The 22,382-nt window shown below is 38.8% G+C and overlaps 1 protein-coding gene and 1 pseudogene across 1 annotated transcript; both read right to left on the reverse strand.

The window, feature by feature from the left end:
• Nucleotides 1-7,038: 7,038 nt before the first annotated feature.
• Nucleotides 7,039-7,213, reverse strand: LOC148357600 (U2 spliceosomal RNA; annotated as a pseudogene).
• A 3,049-nt stretch (nt 7,214-10,262) lies between these two features.
• On the reverse strand, nt 10,263-17,482 carry p2ry12 (purinergic receptor P2Y12). The gene is made up of 3 exons (XM_088345466.1): nt 17,357-17,482; nt 16,977-17,216; nt 10,263-12,292 (listed from the first exon to the last, which is right to left on the reverse strand). The coding sequence occupies exons 1-3, from the start codon at nt 17,402-17,404 to the stop codon at nt 11,462-11,464; spliced, it is 1,119 nt and encodes a 372-aa protein (XP_088201592.1). The 5' UTR covers nt 17,405-17,482; the 3' UTR covers nt 10,263-11,461.
• Between the last annotated feature and the right edge of the window lie 4,900 nt (nt 17,483-22,382).

The following is a 22,382-nucleotide window of genomic DNA, read 5'->3' on the forward strand; positions in this document are numbered from 1 at the left end:
CAGTTAATGTATATAAAAAATGTTTTTTTCCTTTAAAAAGTTCATCGGTTTCGGTCTATAGCCAGGACATTACGGTAAATTATCCCTGCCGAAACAAATGCAACCCTAATGACTTTGTCCTCCCAAAAAAAAGAAGCCGGTGAAGTTGCTACTTTTATTTTATAGTAAAGATGCTTTTTACGATTACCGTGGGAGACCCGATATAAATGAAATGTCGACATTTTCCTGCCTTTAAGACAATTCGACGAATAAACCTGAGTGCATTTAAAGGGCTCCTTTGGCTATTAGAAGTGCTACGCAATCTGCTCAGCCTCATCACACGTTCACATATAAAAAGGGTTCTTTTTCACACTCAAGGACTCCTTGACCACAAACTAAAGTCTGTCATTTAGTTTCATAACTTTTCGCAAATTTCTATTGTCTTCCTCTTTTGAGGTTTTAGGGCTAGAAATCAGCGGTGGACCAAAAAACCTACTGCAGGGTTTTAAGCCAGAATGATGGTATTAAAGGGACAGTGTGTATTGTTTAGCGCTTCCTAATGGTAAAAAAAAAACTTCACTCATTATAAAGAAAAAACAATTGATGTATATATATATATATATATATATATATATATATATATATATATATATATATATATATATATATATATATATATATATATATATATATATATATATATATATATATATATATATAACATACCTTTTTGTAATACTAGGTTGAATACTTAGTATTTTCTTTAAATAAAATGTGCCTTGTCTAGAGGGAGCTGACGTAATTGTCAGACATCTTGCTACAACGAGTACCCAATAAAAAAAATGTTTGGGGAAAACTTGGCAAAAAAAAAAAGAATAAAAATAGTGCAGTAGTTTGTATTCTTCCTTGTGCTTCTTTTGGTTGCACAACTTGATGTATAAAAATTACACAGTGTCCTTTTGAGTTTTGATTTCCTTGCCACAATTTTAGTACAAGGGTGATTATCAGCCATTTTTATGTTTACACTTACAGAATGAACTTTAACAGCCTTTGTCCATAACTCAGTTGTAATTCAATTGTGCCCAGAATATTCTGCGAATAAACTGCTCATCGCTGCTAGCATCTAGTGGTCAATAAATACACACTGACTGTCCCTTTAAGGCACAGGTGTCAAACAGGCGCCCCGCGGGCCAGATCAGGCCCGTCAAGGGATTGAATCCGGCCCGCATGACAACACTCAGAGAAGCACAAGAGAAAAACAAGCGGCAGGTTGAAATATGTCAACTTGATGTTGCCAAAGCCAAGTGCCTCCAACAAAGACACTGTACTTGGATTTATTTCTCTCTCCCTCTCTCTCTCTCTCTCTCTTTCTTTCTTTTCCACCCCTTTTTTCCGTTTTGTCTCTTTCTTTCTGTGTGGCTTTTAACCTCTTTTGCTCTAACTTCCTTTTTCTCATTCTCTCTTCATACCCTTTGCGCTTTCTTTTCTATTTTCTCTCCTCCTGTCTTTCTATTTCTCTTTGGATTTCTTTCTTTCTCTCTCTGTCTCTCTCTCTCTCTCACACTCTCCCTCTCTCTTTCTCTCTCTTTTCCCCCCCTTTTCTCCCACCCTGTGTCAGTCCCTTTCACTCTCTGGTTCTCTCTTTCTCTTCCATTGTTGCTCTTTGTCTCTTTCTCTCTCTGTGTCTTTTTAACTTCTTTTGCTCCAACTTCCTTTTTTCCTTTTCTCTCTTTTCTATTTCTCTCTTCCTACCCTTTGCACTTTCTTTTCTCTCCTTCTGTCTTTCTATTTCTCTTTGGATTTCTTTCTCTCTCTCTTTCTCTCTCTCTCTCTCTCTCTCTCTCTCTCTTTTCCACCCCTTTTCTCCCACTCTCTGTCTCTTTTACTCTCTGTCTCTCTCTTTCTCTTCCATTGTTGCTCTTTGTCTTTCTCTCTCTGTGTCTTTTTAACTTCTTTTGCTCTTACTTCCTTTTTTCATTTTCTCTTTTTTCTTTCTCTCTTCCTACCCTTTGCGCTTTCTTTTCTCTCCTTCTGTCTTTCTATTTCTCTTTGGATTTCTTTCTTCCTTTCCCTTTCCTTTACCTGTCTGTCACGACTTTTTATCTCTTTTGTTTCTCACGGTCTCTCCCTCTCTCTCTTTCTTTCTTTGTCCCTCCCTCTTTCTTCTTGTCCTTCCCTCTTTCTCATATTTCTTTATCTTTTTTCTTTCTCTTTCATCTACTAGTACGGCCCCCGGCAGAATATTTGTTCTATCGTGTGGCCCCCGAGTTAAAATGAGTTTGACACCCCTGCTTCAAGGTGTCAGAGTCAAGTATGAAATAGGAATTGTTGTAATATTGAAATATGCTATTGTTCATATTTAGCCATAATTATAATCCTACATTTAGTAATACAAATAACTTCACATCTAGGCATGATCATAACTTTGTGTATGGTCCTAAAATGTTTGTTATTTGATGTGGCTTGTATTTTATATTCAATTATGGCCTTAAACGTGATCTTAATACATCTTTTTGAGTCAGTTATGTCATGATTGCCAAAATAAAGACAACTGGGGCAACCATTTGGCGCGCAGGAGCGCGCTCTCGATTGGCTGGCACTCTCCTCTTAAGCTGTCAGCGCCCAGAGGAGAGTGTCAGACCGTACTTGTGTCTCCCTGTGGGTTTTGCCAGATTCCAGAACCAAAGACCTTTCCTGTTTGATTCCTGCCTGCCTGCGTTGTCAGCAACAACAAATAATGCTTCAGCACCAGCAAACAAAGTTGGATGCCCTCCCAGAAATTCTCGCTCATCAGCTGCACGTCAAAAGGGGGAGCTCACCGGACCCCGATTCCCCCGACCGGAAGGCCAAGACTCCAGGTGCACCTTCAAAGCTCCGAGTCAACCCAGTCCCTGTCCGCCCTTGTGGACTTGGACGCAAAGGTCAACATCCTGGACGCGGACTTCACCCGGAGTATGGGGTTGAGAGGCATTCCCCTTCCAACCCTAGTTCCTGCCCAAGCTCTGTATGGGCATAAATTGGGCACGGCAACACAAATTACAGAGCCGGTGGAGATGAGACTTCCTGGTAACCACTGCGAGTGGGTTCGTTTCTACCTGCTTCCTTCCCCCGGTGAACTGCTCTTCCTGGGACAACCGTGGCTGGTTAAACACAACCCTCGCTTAGACTGGCGGACAGGGGCGGTCCTTGAGTGGGGGGCTGAATACCAACGAACCTGTTTTCACACAACCTCTCATCCTATCCTTTCCAGGTCTCCTCCCGCACAGCCTGATCTATCTGAGGTTCCGATCAGCTTGCCAGTTCACCAGCCCGGCTGTCCTGCTCGCCAGCCCGGTCCGCCAGCTCGCCAGCCCGGCCCGTCCGTTCGCCTGTCTCGACGTCAGTCTGTCCCCCTGCCCGACCCTCCGTCCGCATGCCTGCCTGACGCGTTGTCCGTCGGGGCGCCTGGACCGCTGGTCCATCCGCCCGGTCCTGTTTGATTAGTCCCTGCCTTTGGTGTCGACCTGTTTCTGCCCCACGCTCACGACCTGCTCTCCTTCCCTGGCAATCGACCTGCAGCGTATCGATTCTGCCTACCTGTCACGGAACTGCCATTCCGTCCAACGCTGCTAGCGATTGACAATCATCGGCTTCCTAAGCAAGCTCTGTCAGCTCAATCCAATAAAGCACAGGTGTCAAACCCCTTTTCTCCCACTCTCTGTCTCTGTCTCTTTCACTCTCCGTGTCTCTCTTTTTCTCTTCCTTTGTTCCTCTTTGTCTCTTTCTCTCTCTGTGTCTTTTTAACTTTTTTTGCTCTAACTTCCTTTTTTCCTTTTCTCTCTTTTCTCTTTCTCTCTTCTTACCCTTCACGCTTTCTTTTCTCTTTTCTTTCCTTCTGTCTTTATTTCTCTTTGGATTTCTTTCTTCCTCTCCCATTCTTTTCCCCCTCTCTCACAACTTTTTATCTCTTCTGTTTCTCAAGCTCTCTCCCTTTTTTCTTTCTTTGTCCCGCCCTCTCTCCTTTTCCCTCCCTCTTTCTCTTATTTCTTTATCTCTCTTTTTCTTTCTCTTTAATTTACTAGTCCGGCCCCCGACAGAATGTTTGTTCTATCATGTGGCCCCGAAGTTAAAATGAGTTTGACACCACTGCAATAAAGATTCCTTTAAAACGAACGCAATTGGGTCCGAGATTCCATTATGGTTCCTGACAGGTTAGACTTAAGCTCATTGTACAGTGGAAAACTAAAGTTTCCAATTTCCATAAGATTTGGTTCCCCAGACCATCCATTCTGTTTTAAAGTGATTGCCAGCCATTTTGGTCTTTGTCTTGTAAATTATTATAGCCATTGTCTGTCATTTGTTTGTGCCCAGAATTTTCTGTTATAAAAACTTTGATTAAATTGCTCATCCCTCCTAATTTGAAACTTTCAAATTAGTGTTGCAATATTGTGTCATGATGTGTGGTTTGCGACTGTAACGGCTCTTTGAACTGAACGACGGGAGACGGCTCCCCCCAACAGCAGCCGGCTCCATTCTAGGTGCTTTTTTCCCTCAATCTCGCTTTGTTTTGTTTTGCTTCACAATGTATATTTTGTGTGTTTTTCGGGCATCCCGTGTTCCACTTGAAATTTGTTATTTAAAAAAACTAAAAGATTATTCTTACATATCATAGTTTACTTATTGTTGCGCTGAAAAGTATTTTTTTTTAACTTGAATTTTTTTGTGTGTGTTTCTTGACTTTAAATGTTTTCTATGAAAAGTAACAGTTTAGAATAGGTAAAAGTTTACTGTAGACTGAAATAAATACAAGATATTTAAATTTAGAAGTATAATACCATTTCAAAATTAATCAATAATAAATTTTGTGTAAAATGTTTCATTATTATATGAACTTAATACATTATATATGCATTTTTCAAACATATATAAGGCAGGAATTCCAATCACTTATATTGTGATTTTAGTTTCTCGCTACTGTCACAAGCCAGAGACGGGGCAGGACTCAATAGCGTTCGTTAAACTCAGTTTGATTGAAATAGAGAGCAGTGTTGGCTTCCACGATCCGATGATCGTCGGACACCGGTGGCTGATGGCAGGAACGCGAAAAGTGGCACTTCCGCATCGAGCGAGGATAGTCGTGGGTGGCAGGAAATCTGGTCGGTAGCCGGGACAGGAAGCAAAGGCAGTAATCGAGTCCAGAAAAAAGGTCAGCAACAAGTATCAGGCAGGAAACAGGGCAAAACAGGTTGATGACCGGGACAGAAGAGCAGGGCAGAAACAGGTCCAGAAACAGGTCGGCAACAGGTAATCAGGCAGGAGTAAACAGAGCAGGAGATTGTCGGAGGGTATGGTGCTTGCCTAGAAAAAGCGTAGGTTCGCTGGACGGTCTGACAATGGTAACAGGAAGCCAGGGGTTTAAAAAGTGGGGGAGCCAATCAGTGACGAGGGCTGTTGGCGCCAACAAGGCAGCCGCAGGTGCCCCGAATCAGTAATCATGACAGTTACCCTTTTTTAACAGACATTTGAGACACTTTTGGGGTTTAAAAATGAAGTTTATTATTTATTTATTCAAGTTTTAATAATGGAAACGTCAACGAAAAAAAAAGAAAATAATGACTAAACTACAATACATAATATGAAATGAAATGAAATAAAATGAAATGAAAACAATACATAATATGCCAGAACAGAACAAGAATGTGTGTTTTTTTCCGCAGTAAAGGCCCTCAAAATATATTTTGGCTTTTCCTGCAAGACAAAGCTTTCAGCGCTGTCCCAGATTAGGTTTTATTTTTTTTTTGTTCAAGTAAAGGTATTATCCTCAAAGTAGGGTTTTGGTCTTCAATTAGGATTTGAAGCAGAGGCTATGCAGTCTCTTTCTAAGAAAAACAATTTCTCCAGGCAGTGTTTCAGAAAAACCCGAGATGGGAAAAACATTAATGGTGCAATTTTCAAACGTCACAGTTTGCTCAGTAAATAGGAACACTTTTTTCTCTAATGCACTCAAATAAGACTTCCTTGCAACACGTGTGAAGTAAAGTCCGCCCTTGGATAACCTTACTCATTTCAAAGATGACATTTTAATAACCCCGCGGTTGACTCATAGGCTACACACCCTGGCAATCACAGAGGCATGCTTTGATTGCGAAATACTATTCACCTAAAAAAGATCCAGAAGTATATAGAAATAGGAAATAGGAACCTTGCTGGACACTTTCCTTTATTAACATACAGTTGACCCTGGGATAGAACATTGTTCCAAATTGCAGTATAGCAGGGATAGAAACATGTAGTAGTTAGCTAATACCTTCCTGACCCCCATCAAAACATTAACAGAACAGTGTATAGTAAGTACTGTATGTAATAAATGTGCGTATGATTAAATAAAATGATAGATTAACATTCATGCAGGCGGCATGGCACCAGAGTGGTGAGAGCGTATTATGGGTTCATATCCAGCAACCAGCCTTCCTGTGTGGAAATAGCATGTTCTCCCCATGCTTGCATGGGTTTCCTCCAACCACTTCTGTTTCCAGCAAAAACATTCATGGTGACTCCAGATTGTCCCCAAGGTTAGGGTTAGCGTTTGAATCAGTCTCTGTGTACCCTGCGACTGGCAGTCAATCGGTTCAGGGTGTCCCCTGCATGCTGCCCGGAGATGGCTGGGATGGGCTTCAGCACCCCCGCGACTCTACTGAGGATAAACAGTGTAGATAATATATCAAGGGATATACATGATAAGCAAAAAAACTAATTATCTTTGTGTGATGTACTGTCAGGTCATTTGTGAACAAAATGGTTTAACGCTCTCTCTCTCTCTTTCTCTCTTGCTCTCTCTCTCTCTCATACCATCTATATATTGATATTTCTCTTTCTTTCTTTTTTTCAATCTTTCTTAGTAATTAAGAAGTGGGGGGGGGTTTGGGGTTTTTAAGGGTTATTGATCTATCTTCGTTATTCATTATCCATTATCCGTTATCGGTCAGTTCATAATACGCTACAAAGCCTAGGAGCCGGGACACTTACTCTCAGCCAAAAGGCCAAGCTAAAGTCCTAGCCCTAAAGCCTTGCTGCGATCATTGCGAATGCACCGCTCCCGGAGGTACTGCAATACCGGGCCGATGCGTGGAGAGGACAGAACAAGCTCTTATTCCATCTCCGGATTGCAAAAATCAAAGATCATGGCAAAGGGCCACTCGGCCAACCACAAGTCAAAAACTATAGAAATGATCCCTAAGAGTATATGGGAAGTCAATGACTATTCAGCTAACCGTTGTTACTAGCTTAAACAAATGCCGGACTATATAGCTATAAATATAGAAGTAAAGTAATTAAACTGATGGTTTACTCAACTTTCTTGGTTGCGTTGCTGTCACATTCTCTAAATGTATTTCTTTCAGATACATATTATGAAATATATTTATGACACGTTTGCTGCAAAAAACAAGGAGGTTAGCATTGCTTTGTATGCTAGAAGGGCATTGCTATGATACAAGATGTAAACCATGATGATAAAGATAGGACCAGATTGAATTTATGTTACAAGATCACAATTTAGATTTAATCCATCTTTAAAAAATTGCAACTGGAATTGAAGAAGCAGTGCGTCCTTTCCTTTTTAGTCGATGCGTAAAAATTTGAGGGTAAATCGGCTAACCATGGTTCCGAGCTGAAACGAATAATAAGCTATTTAGCTAAATATAGAGACAGAGTGATGAAATGTTTATTAACGCAATGTTTACATTTTGATTGCTGTCATATTCTCGTGTTTGTTGCTTTCAGATATTTGAGTCACGCTTGCTTTGGACACCAAAAACGAGGAGGTTAGTATTGTGTTTTAGTCAGTCGGGCACTGCTGTGGTTAGTAATGATAACAAAGATAAGTAAAGATCAACCTGAATTTACTAAATCCGAATTCAATTTATTTTTAATCCGCCCTTGAATTGATTGCAAATGGATTTAAGAAGCATTTTGTCTCTCTCTTTTAAATCGAGGTGTGAAAATTTTAAGCTAAATCCGCTAACCGTGGTTCCTATCTTAAACTAATGCTAGGCTAGCTAGCCTAATATAGAGACAGAGGGACTTTTTTTTGTTGCAGTCATATTATTGAATTTGTTGCTTTCAGATACAAATTATGACATATTTTTGAGTTACTCTTGCTTGGGACACCCCAAAAACAAGGTGGTTAGCATTTTTTTTGTTTTTTTTATGCTAGCAGGGCACTAATGTCATATTACAAAGGTAATGAACGATAGACTTTAGATTACAAGGTACAAATTAATTTTATTCTTAATAAAGCATAAATTTTAGCCTTCGAAAGAGACATTTTAACAGCGTTGTTTATGCAATTAAAAGTTAGATAGCAGGTGCAAGGAACAACAGAAGTCAGATTAAAACAAAGCCTGCAATTTTCTCACTCTCCTCCCCATCGTAAATCTAATAACAAAATAAAACAAAAAAAAGTCAAAATGAAAACTATACAGCGCAATAAGATTTTACAATACCGTCATAAAATTTCTGCTGTCAGAGGGGGAATTTTATAATCCGGTTTTTATGACCAATTTGTGTCACTCTCACAAAAAAGGACAAGATGCACCAGGATTTTTTTTATTACACTGAATATAGACTTATAGCACAACAATACTGTTTAGATTCAATTCATTTTCTATATCAACGCCACTAATCAAGTGGAATATAAGAGCTTTAGCCTATGGCACAGCGCTGCTTTCACCAAGTCGACACCGGGATGTAAAAATCCCACCTTATAATGTCTTCACTTTAAGGTGTGAAATAAGATGTTTCTTCGGCTACTCTTTACGGCATTTCCTCCTCTATATGACCTCACCAACAGATTAGTTTGTGTTCCGAAATAAACAAAACGTTGTGGTGTTAGTGGTTATGAGATATTATGACTTTAAAATGCCTGTCTGCTATTGGTCGAAATCATGTAAAATTCTAGTCTGATATTGGTTTGTGTCACTACTTCATGAAAATACCTATCACAATACCTCTCTCTTCATCCAGTTCTCAATATTAGACTTGTAAAGTTGGTGATTCAATCATTTTTTTGTTTTGTCTTTTTGGACCGTATTTGTTCGCTTGCAGTGATGCTAAAGGAAGAAGAAAAACATGATAAGCAAAGAAACAAAATTTGTGACTATTACGAATTACGAAAAAGGCAGGTGAATCGCTATCTTTACGAAGTTGCACGACAAAAAACAGTCAATGATTGGGACTTAAGATAGATAAGATGGCGATTAAAGCCACGAAGTCTTCGAAAGCAGGGATCTCCAAACTAGTGCCCGCGGGGAGCAGGGGGCCCTCTAAGGACAGCTGAGGTGCGCACTGACCTGTTCTGAAATAAGCTCACCAGAGTAATTGTGATTTTCTAGTAATTTTTTAAAAATTATTATCTTAGTTTCGGACTGACTATTTAAACCCACTTCCAATAATTAGCGTACTAGCAACGTAGTAATAACAAGATGTGTGATATTTTAAAAATGCATATCAAATTGGGTGACTGTTGCACTTGATAGTATCAAACAGTTGCGCTCAGCTTGAAAAAAGTTAGAGACCCCTGTTCTAGATCATAACAATCCTTACAAGTGGAAGTTTCAAATCAGTTTGATTTGAATCCACCCACTAACTTCACTGTACCAGCTCAATTCACGTCACACCAAAGGTAAATCAAATTTCCTTATTCCATTAAATGTACTGTATATTTATATATAACGTTATTTCATTATATGCATGCTTAGTAAGCCTTGGTTACTTATATTATGTAGTCATATTAATGTTTTTTCTGGGTTACCGGGGTTCGGAAAGCATTAACTACTCATTACCATAGGTTTCAATCCCCTGCTATACGGCTTGTCACCACGATCCCCACCGCAGAACGGATTCACGTTATATTTTAGGGTCTACTGCAGTACATTAAAAACCTCACCAGGTTGAATGATGCCTCTTCGAAAAGGAAAAAAGAAAAAGGAAGAAAAAAAACCCCACAATATTCCAAACAGTGAATTGGAACTTAAAAGATACGCAACCCAAGTTTCACTCCTATTTTTAAGGGAACACATTTTTGCGCATTAAGAGAAAATATTCTTACATAGTAGCGTACAGTGCACGGTAATGCCACCCGTCACAATTTAAGTTTTATTTATGTAATATCTTTTTTGTCCAGTAGAGGGCAGCTGCGTCCAACATTAATTAAACACGGCAGCAACCCTTCAGAGTCAAGGGAAATGTTTTTCCTGAAAATTGCAAAAATAAAATAGGCCAATTTCCTGCGGCACACTGCAAAGTCCCATGGCACTGTTGAATGTTTTTAATCAATTTTTGGGATACATGCATTCAGAGTTATTGACATCTAATATGACATACAAATGACAACACAATCTGAGCGTTTCTATCCACAAGGTGGCCTCAAACTGGTCCTTTGAAGAAACAAATATCATTTAAAAGCACCAAATACAGTAAAATTCACAGTATAATTCACAATGCAAATATATAGTCTTTACCTACAATTTTGAATACCGGGGTTGCTAGGCAAAAAAAATAATCGAATAGTATATCAAATGTTTACAAGGTATTTACTTCACAGTAAGTGATAATAGTAAATCTTTAACTTTGAAAAAATAATTTGATCAACAGACGATGCATCCCTCAAAACAGTGATCAGAAATATTAGCATTTCATCGAGCTAATTTGAAAATGTCGATTTTTACACTCCCTAAGATCCATTGCTGGCACACATGTGTGAAAATGAAGGACCAAAAATGACAACAATTAAAAATAAACAAATAAATAAAACGTACACAAATGAAAATACAAACAGCTATTAAACCAAATTTCGAAAATTGTATAAAAAATAAATGAATATAAATGCAATTACAAACCACAATATAACAACTTGTTACAAGTACAATGAGTAAAATAATACACAAAAAGTCTTACCAAAATGAAATACATGTAAATATGAAAGAATAGGTTGTAAAATTTGATTAAATGGGTGGGTAGTTTGACACAATCTATTTATTAATATTTTTGTATTCATCTTTTTTTATATTATCAATCTAGTTTTTTAATCTATTTTATGTAAATGATAATAATGATGCATGTATTATGTATATTTATCAATATATCCAACTATACATTTTTTTCTGTATATTGCTGTTTTTATCTCCAATACATGTATTTACCACAAAACTATATTTTTTATATTAAATGTTCTGCATTTATAAAGCGCTTTTCAAGTCACGGAAGACCTCCCAAAGTGTTTTACAATGTGCTTCACACTTACCCATTCACACACACACACACACACACACACACACACACACACACACACACACACACACACACACACACACACACACACACACACACACACACACACACACACACACACACACACACACACACACACACAGATAGCGGCATCAGCCATGCAAGGCCTACCTGCTTATTTGGGCATATTCATTCATTTATTTTCCTTTTGTTTTTATATTTGACATTTTTGGTTCTCCACATGTGATAAAGTGGTTGTGCAAGAATCAGCTTCCGAGCCTCTTTCTAGCAGCCAGCTGCAGGTCCCAGGGGGCAGCCTAAGGGTCTTGAACAAGATAGTCCTGAAGGACTTGCATAGAAAAAAGTAGATAAGCGGGTCCAAGAGCGAGTTGAGGGATGACAGGAAGAGTGTGCTTTCTTTGAGATGGAAGAAGAACAGCTTGAGCCGGCAGTCGAAAAAGACACCCCTCGTCTGACTCAATGTGTATGGAACACGAGCAAAATGGAATGGCACGAAGCACACCATGAACACGGCCAGGACCAGGAAGACGTTTGTGTTCATCTTCCTCTTGGCTTGCTGCTTTCGCTTGGTCTGGCGTCTATCATGGCCTCGGACTTTTGCGCGCGAGTAAGATTTGTACAACTCCTTGGTGATTAGAGTGTAGCACACGATCACAATCAAGAGGTTCCCCCAGAAGATCACCTGACAGACGTGATTGACCACTTCATGCCAGCGGAGCCCAGCTTGCTCTTTCAGGTCACTGCATTTGAAATATGGTGACCGCGGTTTCTTTTTGTTTAGGATCATGTTTGGGAGGCAGAGTGCCAAAAGGACAATCCACACTAGGGCGGAGAGGAGCTTTCTTCGGGCCAACTGCTTGGCGTTGGTGCCCTTGAATGGCGACAGGGTCTTCCTGCAGCGGTCGATGCTGATGAGACCGAAGAACAGGATGCTGATGTACATGGTCAGGTAGAAGAGCACAGAGGAAACCCCACACACGAATAACCGCAGGTCAGCAGTGGCCATGTTGGAGTCTGACAACACCTACAGCAACACAGAGTTCATTTTAAGTGGTGGGTTGTGCATTTCATACCTAGTAGTGCTATGTCTGAATCAATCCAACCCTCAATAATTATTTTATGGTAATGAAACATTTAATGTAGCTCCAGCTGCGACACATAGAAAACTCGTCAATTACAAGCTCACTGGATTGCACTATTATTTAGGAAAAGAGACACATTTTAATCACCAAAAATCATCTTTATTTGTGCACAAAATCCGTCGTCTTTTCTTTCCTCAAGAAGATTTTAATTACACAGATTTTCTGTGTGTTTCAGTTCCATTAAGAAGTTGTATTCTATCGTTATCGAAGCTAATGCTGAAATTCTAGCCTGTCCTGTCATGTTTCTGGCGTAATTTTTTAAATTCGATTTAAGGCTAAAAAAGGTACAGGCTCTGCCAACTCGAAATCTGATTGGCTAAACCCACAGCTTTATTGACACTGATGTTATGCCTCAAAGACCTGCAGAACTGATTGTGAAGGCCTCCGGGTAGATTTCTGACACAGGCAACAGGTAATGACTGAAATGTGATCGGTTAAATGCTTAGATATGAAAGCGCAACCAGGGGAAATACCGTGAAAGGAAGCTGACAGATAATTTGTAATTATTCATTAAGTATTCATGGTAAAATATAATTAAGATCACATGATTCAGATATTTTTTAGACCAGCATAGGAACCCTTGTAGGCCATGACGGCCCACCACTGGTACGTTTACCTGCAGGCCATAATCTAATTGAAAATCAAATATTGCCAGTATCCCGATCATGTAAAACCATGTAAACAGGCACAATATTCCTTATTTAAGTTTCAGTGTGACTGTGAGTTTTATAATCGTTTGTGCATTTACACGTATTCCCCCATTTTTTTGCGTGGGATATTTTCATGCCCCAAAACCCTCTGGGATTTTTAGTTCAAAGATAAACGGAAAACGCAAACTCTGGTTAACTTGCTAAAATGGGCTCAGGTGTACAAGTTGATATCTTTGGGAACTTTTCATTTGATTTAATTTCCATTTTCTCCCCCAACGACGAAAATGCCACAGTTGTATACATCTATATATAGTGTAAATCACAGTTGTATCCCTCCATACTTAGTGTAAGAGTATTCTTCTGGCAAGCCTCATATGAACACACTTTGTAATCACACTTTTGGAGCACTGAGAAAACAAGCATGGTCAAGTCAAGTCAAGTCATGTTCATTTGTATAGCCCTTGATCACAAAGAGTCTCAAAGGGCTGCACAGACCACAGATTATTGCAAACTACAGACTATTATTACACGATCCCCCAATCTAAAACCTACATGAGGGCAAGGAAAAACTCAAAGACCTCAACATGAGGAAAATGAAGAAACTTTGAGAAGGGACTGCACATGAGATAATCCCCTTCTACGATCACCAGGCTGCAACGGATATTGCAATAACAAACAGTACTTCGTTAAATTTAGTGAGTGACATAATTGTTATCATATTTTATTTAATCTCAAAAACTAAATGCAAAAAATACATCTATTTGCATAATGATGTTGTTCCCGCTTCACCCTCGTTTTGAATACTTGCAAATGCCATGACAACAAGGATATTCAATGGTTTCTGGGGATATCATCATTCAAATGCACCTGACATTTCTCCAGAAAAACAATATTCTGTTTCCAATTGTCAAGGTTAAAGTATTTAGCTTTTGAAGGCGAAGGACATTCAATGTCTCGCCGCGTGTTCTTTTCCAGGGACTGACCGAGTATTTGGACTTTGGAAAAAAAGAGCTGGAGAGACGGATTGCTGCTGAGGACATTTATAACAAAATATCAAAATAAAGATAAAATTATAGTGCACTCCAGACCAAGTGATGGAGACACATTGTCCCACCAAATGGCAAGCAAGAATGTTTCTGACCCTCTCTTATAGTGAGGAATATTTGCAAAAAATGGAACATGCAGCACAAACAGACACGCGGAACTCATTACACGGCATAAAGAAGAAGTCCCCGTACAAGAGATTAGCACACAGCTGAACCTTGTAGGTTATATAATAGGACAATTTCTAGGGAGGGTACGCTGATTTGAAAGAACACATTCAGCAAGTAAATAATTCATTAAAATATGTGGATAAATATGATTTGCATTTATAATAACTAAATAAATAATATGAATATCAAATTAATAATGGGCAGCATGGCGACGCAGTGATTAGCGCATGTGCGGCACAGTTCATGTCATGGGAACCTCCTGCGTGGGTTCAAATCCAGCTCCAGACTTCCTGTGCGGAGTTTGTATGTTCTCCCCGTGCTTGCGTGGGTTTTCTCCGGGCACTCCGGTTTCCTCCCACATTCCAAAAACATGCATTTCAGGTGAATTGGCCGGTCCAAATTGTCCCTAGGTGTGAATGAGCGAGTGAGTTGTCTGTCCCCGTGTGCCCTGCGATTGGCTGGCAACCAGTTCAGGGTGTCCCCTGCCCACTGCCCGATGATTGCTGAAATGGGCTGCAGCACCCCCGCGACCCTACTGAGGATAAGCGGTGTAGCTGATGAGATGAAATTAATAATGCTATGATTAAATAATAAAACTAATACAGCTGGAAAACTCATGTAATAACGACAACATACTCAGTGATTTATTTTAATAGAATAATACTGCACTTAATAAGGACAAGCGATAGGAAATGGGTGGACAACAACTCAGCAATCAATCAATTCATTATTTTAAGATTGAGGAGTGTCACAACTCTTTTTTTCCTTATCATTTGATTTGCTCAGGTATTTGATGAGCTTCCTCAATGACAGTCATTCACTAAAGCTGCTCGAATAACTTTTTAAAGTTCAAAGTGAAAGTGAACAACGATTTTGGCTGATAACATGATGCATTTAAGTGTCCTATGAATCATTTAGATGGCTATATTCCCAGGTGAAATGCCAGACTGCCATTTATTGTCGTCGCTCTCAGTCAGTATTACGAAGTATTACCTTCAACAGACAGGATGGCATATCGTCAAAGACATTTACGACTCAGGAACTTAAAGTAGTGCATCTAGTCGAGGGGTGAAATCTATAAATTAGTAGTCAAGGGGAACATAATAATTTGAGGACTGTTCTTGAAAGAGCGCCAGAAATTGTTTTGGGATGTTATATGTCTGGTACAACTAGTCTGCTCTGTGAATTTAAAATAGGAGTAGTGCCGACATTTTAGAAATGAATGTATTTTTTGTAAACTACACTGAAGAAATAAGAATACACCTTTGTCAGAGAAGTTTATTTAAAGTGGCTTTTTCCTTACTTTTACAAATTATTACCGTGTTTTTTTGGTCTAATAGGAAAAAATACATACTTGAATAGGCAAATGTGTCCAAATTGGCACGTAAAGGACATTATTTTTCTCTAAACTTGGTGGAATTTTTTTAAAGACAAAATAATACACCACCAACTATATCAGACCTGTTTTGCCTATTTTTAGGATAACTTTATTATTCCTCCAATAGAATAATTTTTATCTCGTGTCTATAGTCAAATAAGGAACAATATATATTTAAATTAGCAAATTTGTCAACTATGGCGGAGCGCAGACAGTATTTTTTGTAATCTTGGTAGAAAAATAATTTAAACTTATTAGCATGCCTTACATTATTAAACTGCCATTTAGTCAATTCAGAAATAACGGTAAATGGAAAATGGTAAACGGTCTGCATTTATATAGCGCTTTTCAAGTCACTGAAGACCTCCCGAAGCGCATTACAATGTGCTTCACACATACCCATTCACAAATACTCACACACCGATAGTGTCAGGACCAGAATGGAGACAGGACCCACTTGCGTTACGTTTCTCTCAGTTTTATTGGAACAAAGGAAAGGGTTGCACCCACGATCCGGTGATCGCTGTCGCGGGAAGCAGGTCGCTCTGAACGCGGAAGTGGGACTTTTCGTGGCGAGCGATGGCGGTGTCGGGAACAGCAAAAAAAACGGTTCAGTAGCCGGGACAGGAGAGCAAAAAAAGTGGTCGGGATCAGAAACGGGTCGAAAGCCAGGAGAGGAGAGTAGACGTGGTCAGGATCAAAAAACGAGTCGAAGCCGGGGAACAGACGGGAGCAAAAACAGGTGTGAGTCAGGGTCGAAAAAGCTTGCCTAAAGTAAACTGAGGTTTGCAGACGGACTGACAACAGGTGACAGAAGGGAGTGGGTTTAAATAGTGACAGGGAGCCAATCAGAGTCCGACACAGTTGGAGGCAAAGGAGCGGGCACAGGTGCATCACATCGGTAATCATGACAGATAGCAGCGTCAGCCATGCAAGGCAACTACCTGCTTATCTTATGATCTCATGGTTTAAATCCCGATATAGATTATATGGTATCTGAGGTTTTTTATATTTCTTGTTTTTGTCCTTCTTACTATGAACAATACACTCTATAAAACCTGGTAGAAACAGGCATTTTCAAAGATAAATTTATGAAATTATTTGGATGTAAAACAACTAAATGAACAAGACCAAATGAAAGCCTGTGCTCAGCCCTTTCACTTTTTCTTTTCTCACTTCTATTAATCTTTCTCCGTACTCTCAAGGAACAATACAGTCAATTCAACCTGGGACAAATGGGCATTGGACGTGATACAGCAGAATGAGAAAGACACGAGAATCTTACAAAATTAATTTAAGTTAAAACATTCTGAATGGGTCTTACCTTAAAAGGGAACGTGAGAGTCATGATGACATCCGCGACCACCACGTTCTTGAGATAGATGACAAAATGGGATCGTGAGGGGATGCGTAGGAAAACCCAAACTGCCATGGTGTTGAGTGAAAGCCCTGCAAGAAACAGGACAGAGTAGAGAACGGGGAATATCATCGTCTTGGCAAGGCTGTTACGGGAGCAGGTCAAGTTGCTGCGGTTAGCAGTTATTGTGTCCATGAGGAGAGTTGCCTGAAAAATGACATTTTATTTATGTCAAAATTGAATTTCTTTGGTAATTAAATCACTTGTCAATAGCTGAACCTTTAGGCCCCGAACAAAATTTAAAAACATTAACGGTTTTGAGACATTATTTGAAAGTATTTACTGACCAGCTGACTTTGTTCCATGAAGATTCCTCTCTCTTGTTTGTATGACATTGATTGTCAGACTGCAGACTTTCGCTTTGCCTTCTGCTTTCTTCTTCCTGTCTTGCGAAAACACCACAGGCAATTGTAATACCAAATCAAGTGGCACCAAAAGGCATTTTCAGCGGTATCCAATGCTTATGAAGCACAGCAACATGCTACACTTCTTCATTTAATATTTCCTCTGTCGTTTGATAACCCCAATTTAAGATAGGCTCCCCTTTATTTCAGAAGAAATAGAGAAAATAACATAGTGCCATATAAGCCAAACCGTGTAGAGTTTACCCACCGGATCCAACATATCTTTGTTCTGTGGTGGGGATTGCAGAGTGCGATTGTAATATGGTGGGTGATAGTAACCTATGGCAATTAGCTTATGGGTTCCAAACACACAGTACCCCAAGGTTAAAACATTAATGTAACAAAGGAGTAGATACTAAGCACAGAATTATTGTATATGTATGAATTACATTATAATTAAATAAACATACAAAAGAAAAATGAAATGGGATTAACCTTTTGTGTACGGTGTCTTGAGCTGGTACATTTGACTGTCTGGTGGCTTAAAGTTAAAACTGATTTTAGAATATAATAGAATAGAATATACCTTTATTGTCATTGTTAACAAATTGGGTTGAACATGTGTAGAACTTCCACTTCTGAGGATTGTCATGTTCTTAGAGTTCCTCGCAATAATCGCTTCCTTATTATAAATAATAGTCCCAATCATCGATTGGTTACGGCCATATTCGTAAGCTCGAGTAATAATGTGTGTGCCTTTTTTGTATGCCTTGATAATAGCAAGATTTATTTTTCTTGGTTATCATTTTTTTCCTTCCCTTTTTTTCATCACCACGAGTTTTGGGACCCATAGCTAATGTATACAGTTTAAAAAATACAATATTATGTTGCACTAATTTACAAATTCTTTATGAAGCATACGAGATTCTGATGCCGTTTCGGCAACCAATAACAGACCAACATCTTAGCTTGAGGCACAAAACCTGCTGTTATAAGTATGGTGCAAGTTTTGGGGCACGTAAAATGAAATTAAAAACAATTGTTGTTGATTTAGGATGGTGGGGAGAATGTTGTAACGAGGGTCCAAGCGTTAAGCAATTAAATACAGTACAATAACAATGTCCTAACCGGCAAAGTCTTTTCAGAGCACACTGAACGATGAGAGAGAAAAGCATTGTGGGAGGTAGTTTAGCATATGTGCAATTTAATGATGCTGTGACGCAAACCAATGGCAGAGCAGAGTCGAGGATTTAAACCCCCGAATATCATTACTGTGACAAAGAGTTTCAAATCAATATTGATCGAGAAGTCCCTGAACACATACTTTGAATTTGTCTGTTATTGAGGAACTAAAAACGAGTGCCCGTTTGGGTTGTTTTTTCACTTAGAATCACAAGATCCTGGAGATTTTTTTTTTCTCTACCGGTAATGTATAAACCGACAGCAGTGCTTTGACTTCCCCTGTCTGGGCTCAAACAAAAACGTCAGCATGATTCAGTTCCTTAATTTATATTGATTAACGCACACCTCCATAAAATACTGCTGCAGGTACTGTAAATTAATTTAATGCAAAGGTGAACACTTTCATGATGTGTGAGATGCCCACAATCGCTATTGCAAACGGAATTTCCTGTCAATGGAGAAAAGATTTTGGACTACTTAACTGTTGTTTTTGAAGTAGACATTATAATGACACAGAATATTGTATTCTAAAAATTCTAATGTGCTCAAAGGCTGTGAATGTGTCAAGCCTGTGGTATGGACGGACAAATGACACACATAAAAACTAATTTAAAACAGGAAAACTATGAAAAGCGATTCAATATTTTTTTCAAACCTATATTTATTCCACATTAGTCAAAATAAGGTGTCTTAAACTCACGGCCCACTTGCCTTTTGCAGCCCGCAAAACGATAGTATGGGGACCCGGCGCTAATATGAACCATTGATGTTGGTGTGACCCACGTAGTTTGAGAGGGATTCTAGATCTGTGATCATTTGTTGAGTAGGAATCAAAAATTCACACGCTAACGTTTGAAATCAATGCATGTCTGCCATTTAATATGATTAGGTACAGTAGGTACTTCCTAGTTCGACCCATGTCAGTGCATACACTTAAATGATTGTTTCAAGAATTTAACTGATTCATCTTTTTTTTGTTAACAAGGGACCGTCAGGGCCTGAAGGATATCGTCACCACTGTTGAACTGGATGCACCTTGCATGTATTGTAAGTTTGGTGAGATTCTCCCTTTGAGCTAAGTGTGGTAAATATTTAATTCATTGATTGTAGCTGGGGTGTTTTTATTTTCTTATTAACTGTTGAGCTTGAATTTATATAATCTTACTTAGTAGGGAAAAACATTCTTTTATCAAAAGTTGTTGTATCTTACAGAAAACCTGAGGATGGAAAACAATGCTGATGTTGGTAAAGGTTTAATTCAATATCTTAATCGTCATCCATCATTTTTGATTGGAAGTGAAGAATTCAATTTATAAGAAAGTAAAATAAACTACATTTTACAGTTCACTGAAATAAAATCAATGCACCTCTTGACCACTGGGGACATAGTAGTTATTTAAATGAATGAATGAAAACTTTATTCGAACATTAAAATAAAAAACAGAACAAAAACAATAACTCAACAACAAAATAATTTTACATAATTTGTTCGAAAAGGGGTAGTCAGAAACAAATTATTTCCCCTACCCCTTCATCTTCCATATTAAATACACCAATGATATAACAACAACATTCATTCTTTTATTCATTATTTGCAGGACAAATGCTTCAAAAAACGAATGATTTCTTGTTCCCTGTTTGTCAGAATAGCATATAATAGTAGCCAACAATAGATTGTTTACTTTTCCTTTTTTAAATAATTTTATTGGAATTCGGAAAGTTCTTTAACAAATACAAACACAATCATTTTGTGAATCACAATTGTTTTGGTTCATGAAATTAGAATGAACAGCAACTATGAACTTTCACACCATTCAACATTCACAACCATTTTGTATGACACATTTTAGTATTTCCCTTTTAGAACTGTAAAATTGGATGAGTACTCTGAATGACCTCTCAGCAATAGTATAATCGATTTGATGAGCCCAATTTACATTCCTCATTAGGGCTTCCAGAGCTGGAGCCGATTCCAGCTGACTTTGGTTGAAAGGAAATTCCTTGAATGACAGCTGTAAACTCTCACAACTGGAAATTCTATTGGGTTCTTCTCTGAATGACAGGAAGAGTGAAATGAAGTGAGAAACACACCAGGGGCCTGCAAATCCATTTTGATTCAGACCCCCGCTGCACAACGATAATGAATTTTCCTCACTTGAACAGTTTCCCCAATTTTCATCCCATCTTCTGACCTCTGGGTCCCCGATGTCACCTGAAAAAACTCAAGTCTAATATTGCATTTTAAGACAAACAAGTGCTGCAAACAGAAAGCTGGAAGGAAGAGGTTCGATCTCAAGTTATGCTCCACGAGGGATTGAAGAAAAGGTGAGACATATCTGATCAAACAAGTTTAAGACCTTTAGCATCTGTGTGTTGTCAAAACATGACCTCCCACGCTTTAGAACAACCTACAGGCAGTCGATCATGTTATCATAGTGACAGGTCGAAGTAACCTTTAAAATCTCAAATGGTTGTCCGTATTTCTCTGCAACAGTCTTTTGCGTTCATGCGTTTCCTTGCTGGGTTCATAAATGTAACCCGGTTGAAATTCACAAGTCACACTTTGTTTGGATGATATTTGGTTACTTTGGGCTACTGCTGCTAGGCTGCTTTTGAGGACTGTTACCAGGGCCTGTCTTCCACATGGCTATCCTCATAGTTGTTTTTTATGTACGTTTATATTGCGTATAGTTTATGCCTGGAATGGTTACAGTTCTGTATTTGATAGAAATGCAACACGCTTTTTATGTGCGGTGAACTCATGCTGCGCATTCTGAACTGCATAAACAATAAAAAACGTTTTTGTTAATATACAAAACTAAGCAGTATAATTAAAGGAGGACATGATACATAAAGAGGGGATAAATCCGATAAAACTGTGAGGGATATTTTGAGAGGTAACAGCTACTATATTGTGCTGATTATCATGGAGGGATAATAGGAAGTGAGAACATTTGGCATAACATTTAGAATTTTAGCATTTAGAATTCTAGCAAATCTGTGGCATAGCCTTTAAGGCAGGGTTCCCCATCTTTTTTCAAGCTGAGAGCTACTTTTGTCACTAATTAGTGCAAAGAGCACCCACTTTGACATGTTTTTCAACTGATCACATTATTATTTTGTAGATACTATGTTATTACCAGGTTAATTTATGGACCTAGGGTTAAATAGAATCAGTCAACCACTAAAAAAATAATTTTACTAGAAAATAACAATGATCCAGCACTGGTGATCTATTTTCAGAACAGGTCCACAGGCACTTCAGCTGTTCTTAGGGCACTGCCGGGTGCCCACGGGCACTACGTTGGAGACTCCTGCTTTAGGGACATGGCCTTAGTTTTGCCAAAAATGTAGCACAAAAAGGACCTCAGAATATTGGATCCCTTGCAGGCTTGGGATAATCGTCTTGCCACCCCCTGGGATGGGAGGTCGTAAATCTAAATTCATTTAGGGAGGAGGACACTTACCTATAATAAGCATTGTCTACTTCGACCCGCAAAAGGGGGCAAGCACTAAGATGTATAAAACATGAGGAACTGTTGACCAGTGCGTTTTTTTCTGTGAGACAATCGTGTGTTGAAATCAGCATCATCTTTTATTTCGAGCCAATATGTCTGATGTCCTTCTAGAGGGCTTCTGACCAACTTGTGCCGAGATTTACATTACACTACAATAAAATAGGTCGATTATGGGCATTATTTTACCTGAGTAGCGGATAATGTGCAGTTGATTATGTATTTGTGACATCAAAACAATGCATGCTAAGACTGTAAGAAACATCTTCCAA

Source organism: Urocampus carinirostris, chromosome 10 (genome assembly GCF_059441175.1).
Source record: "Urocampus carinirostris isolate Australia breed hairy pipefish chromosome 10, RoL_Ucar_1.0, whole genome shotgun sequence".
Taxonomy (NCBI): domain Eukaryota; kingdom Metazoa; phylum Chordata; class Actinopteri; order Syngnathiformes; family Syngnathidae; genus Urocampus; species Urocampus carinirostris.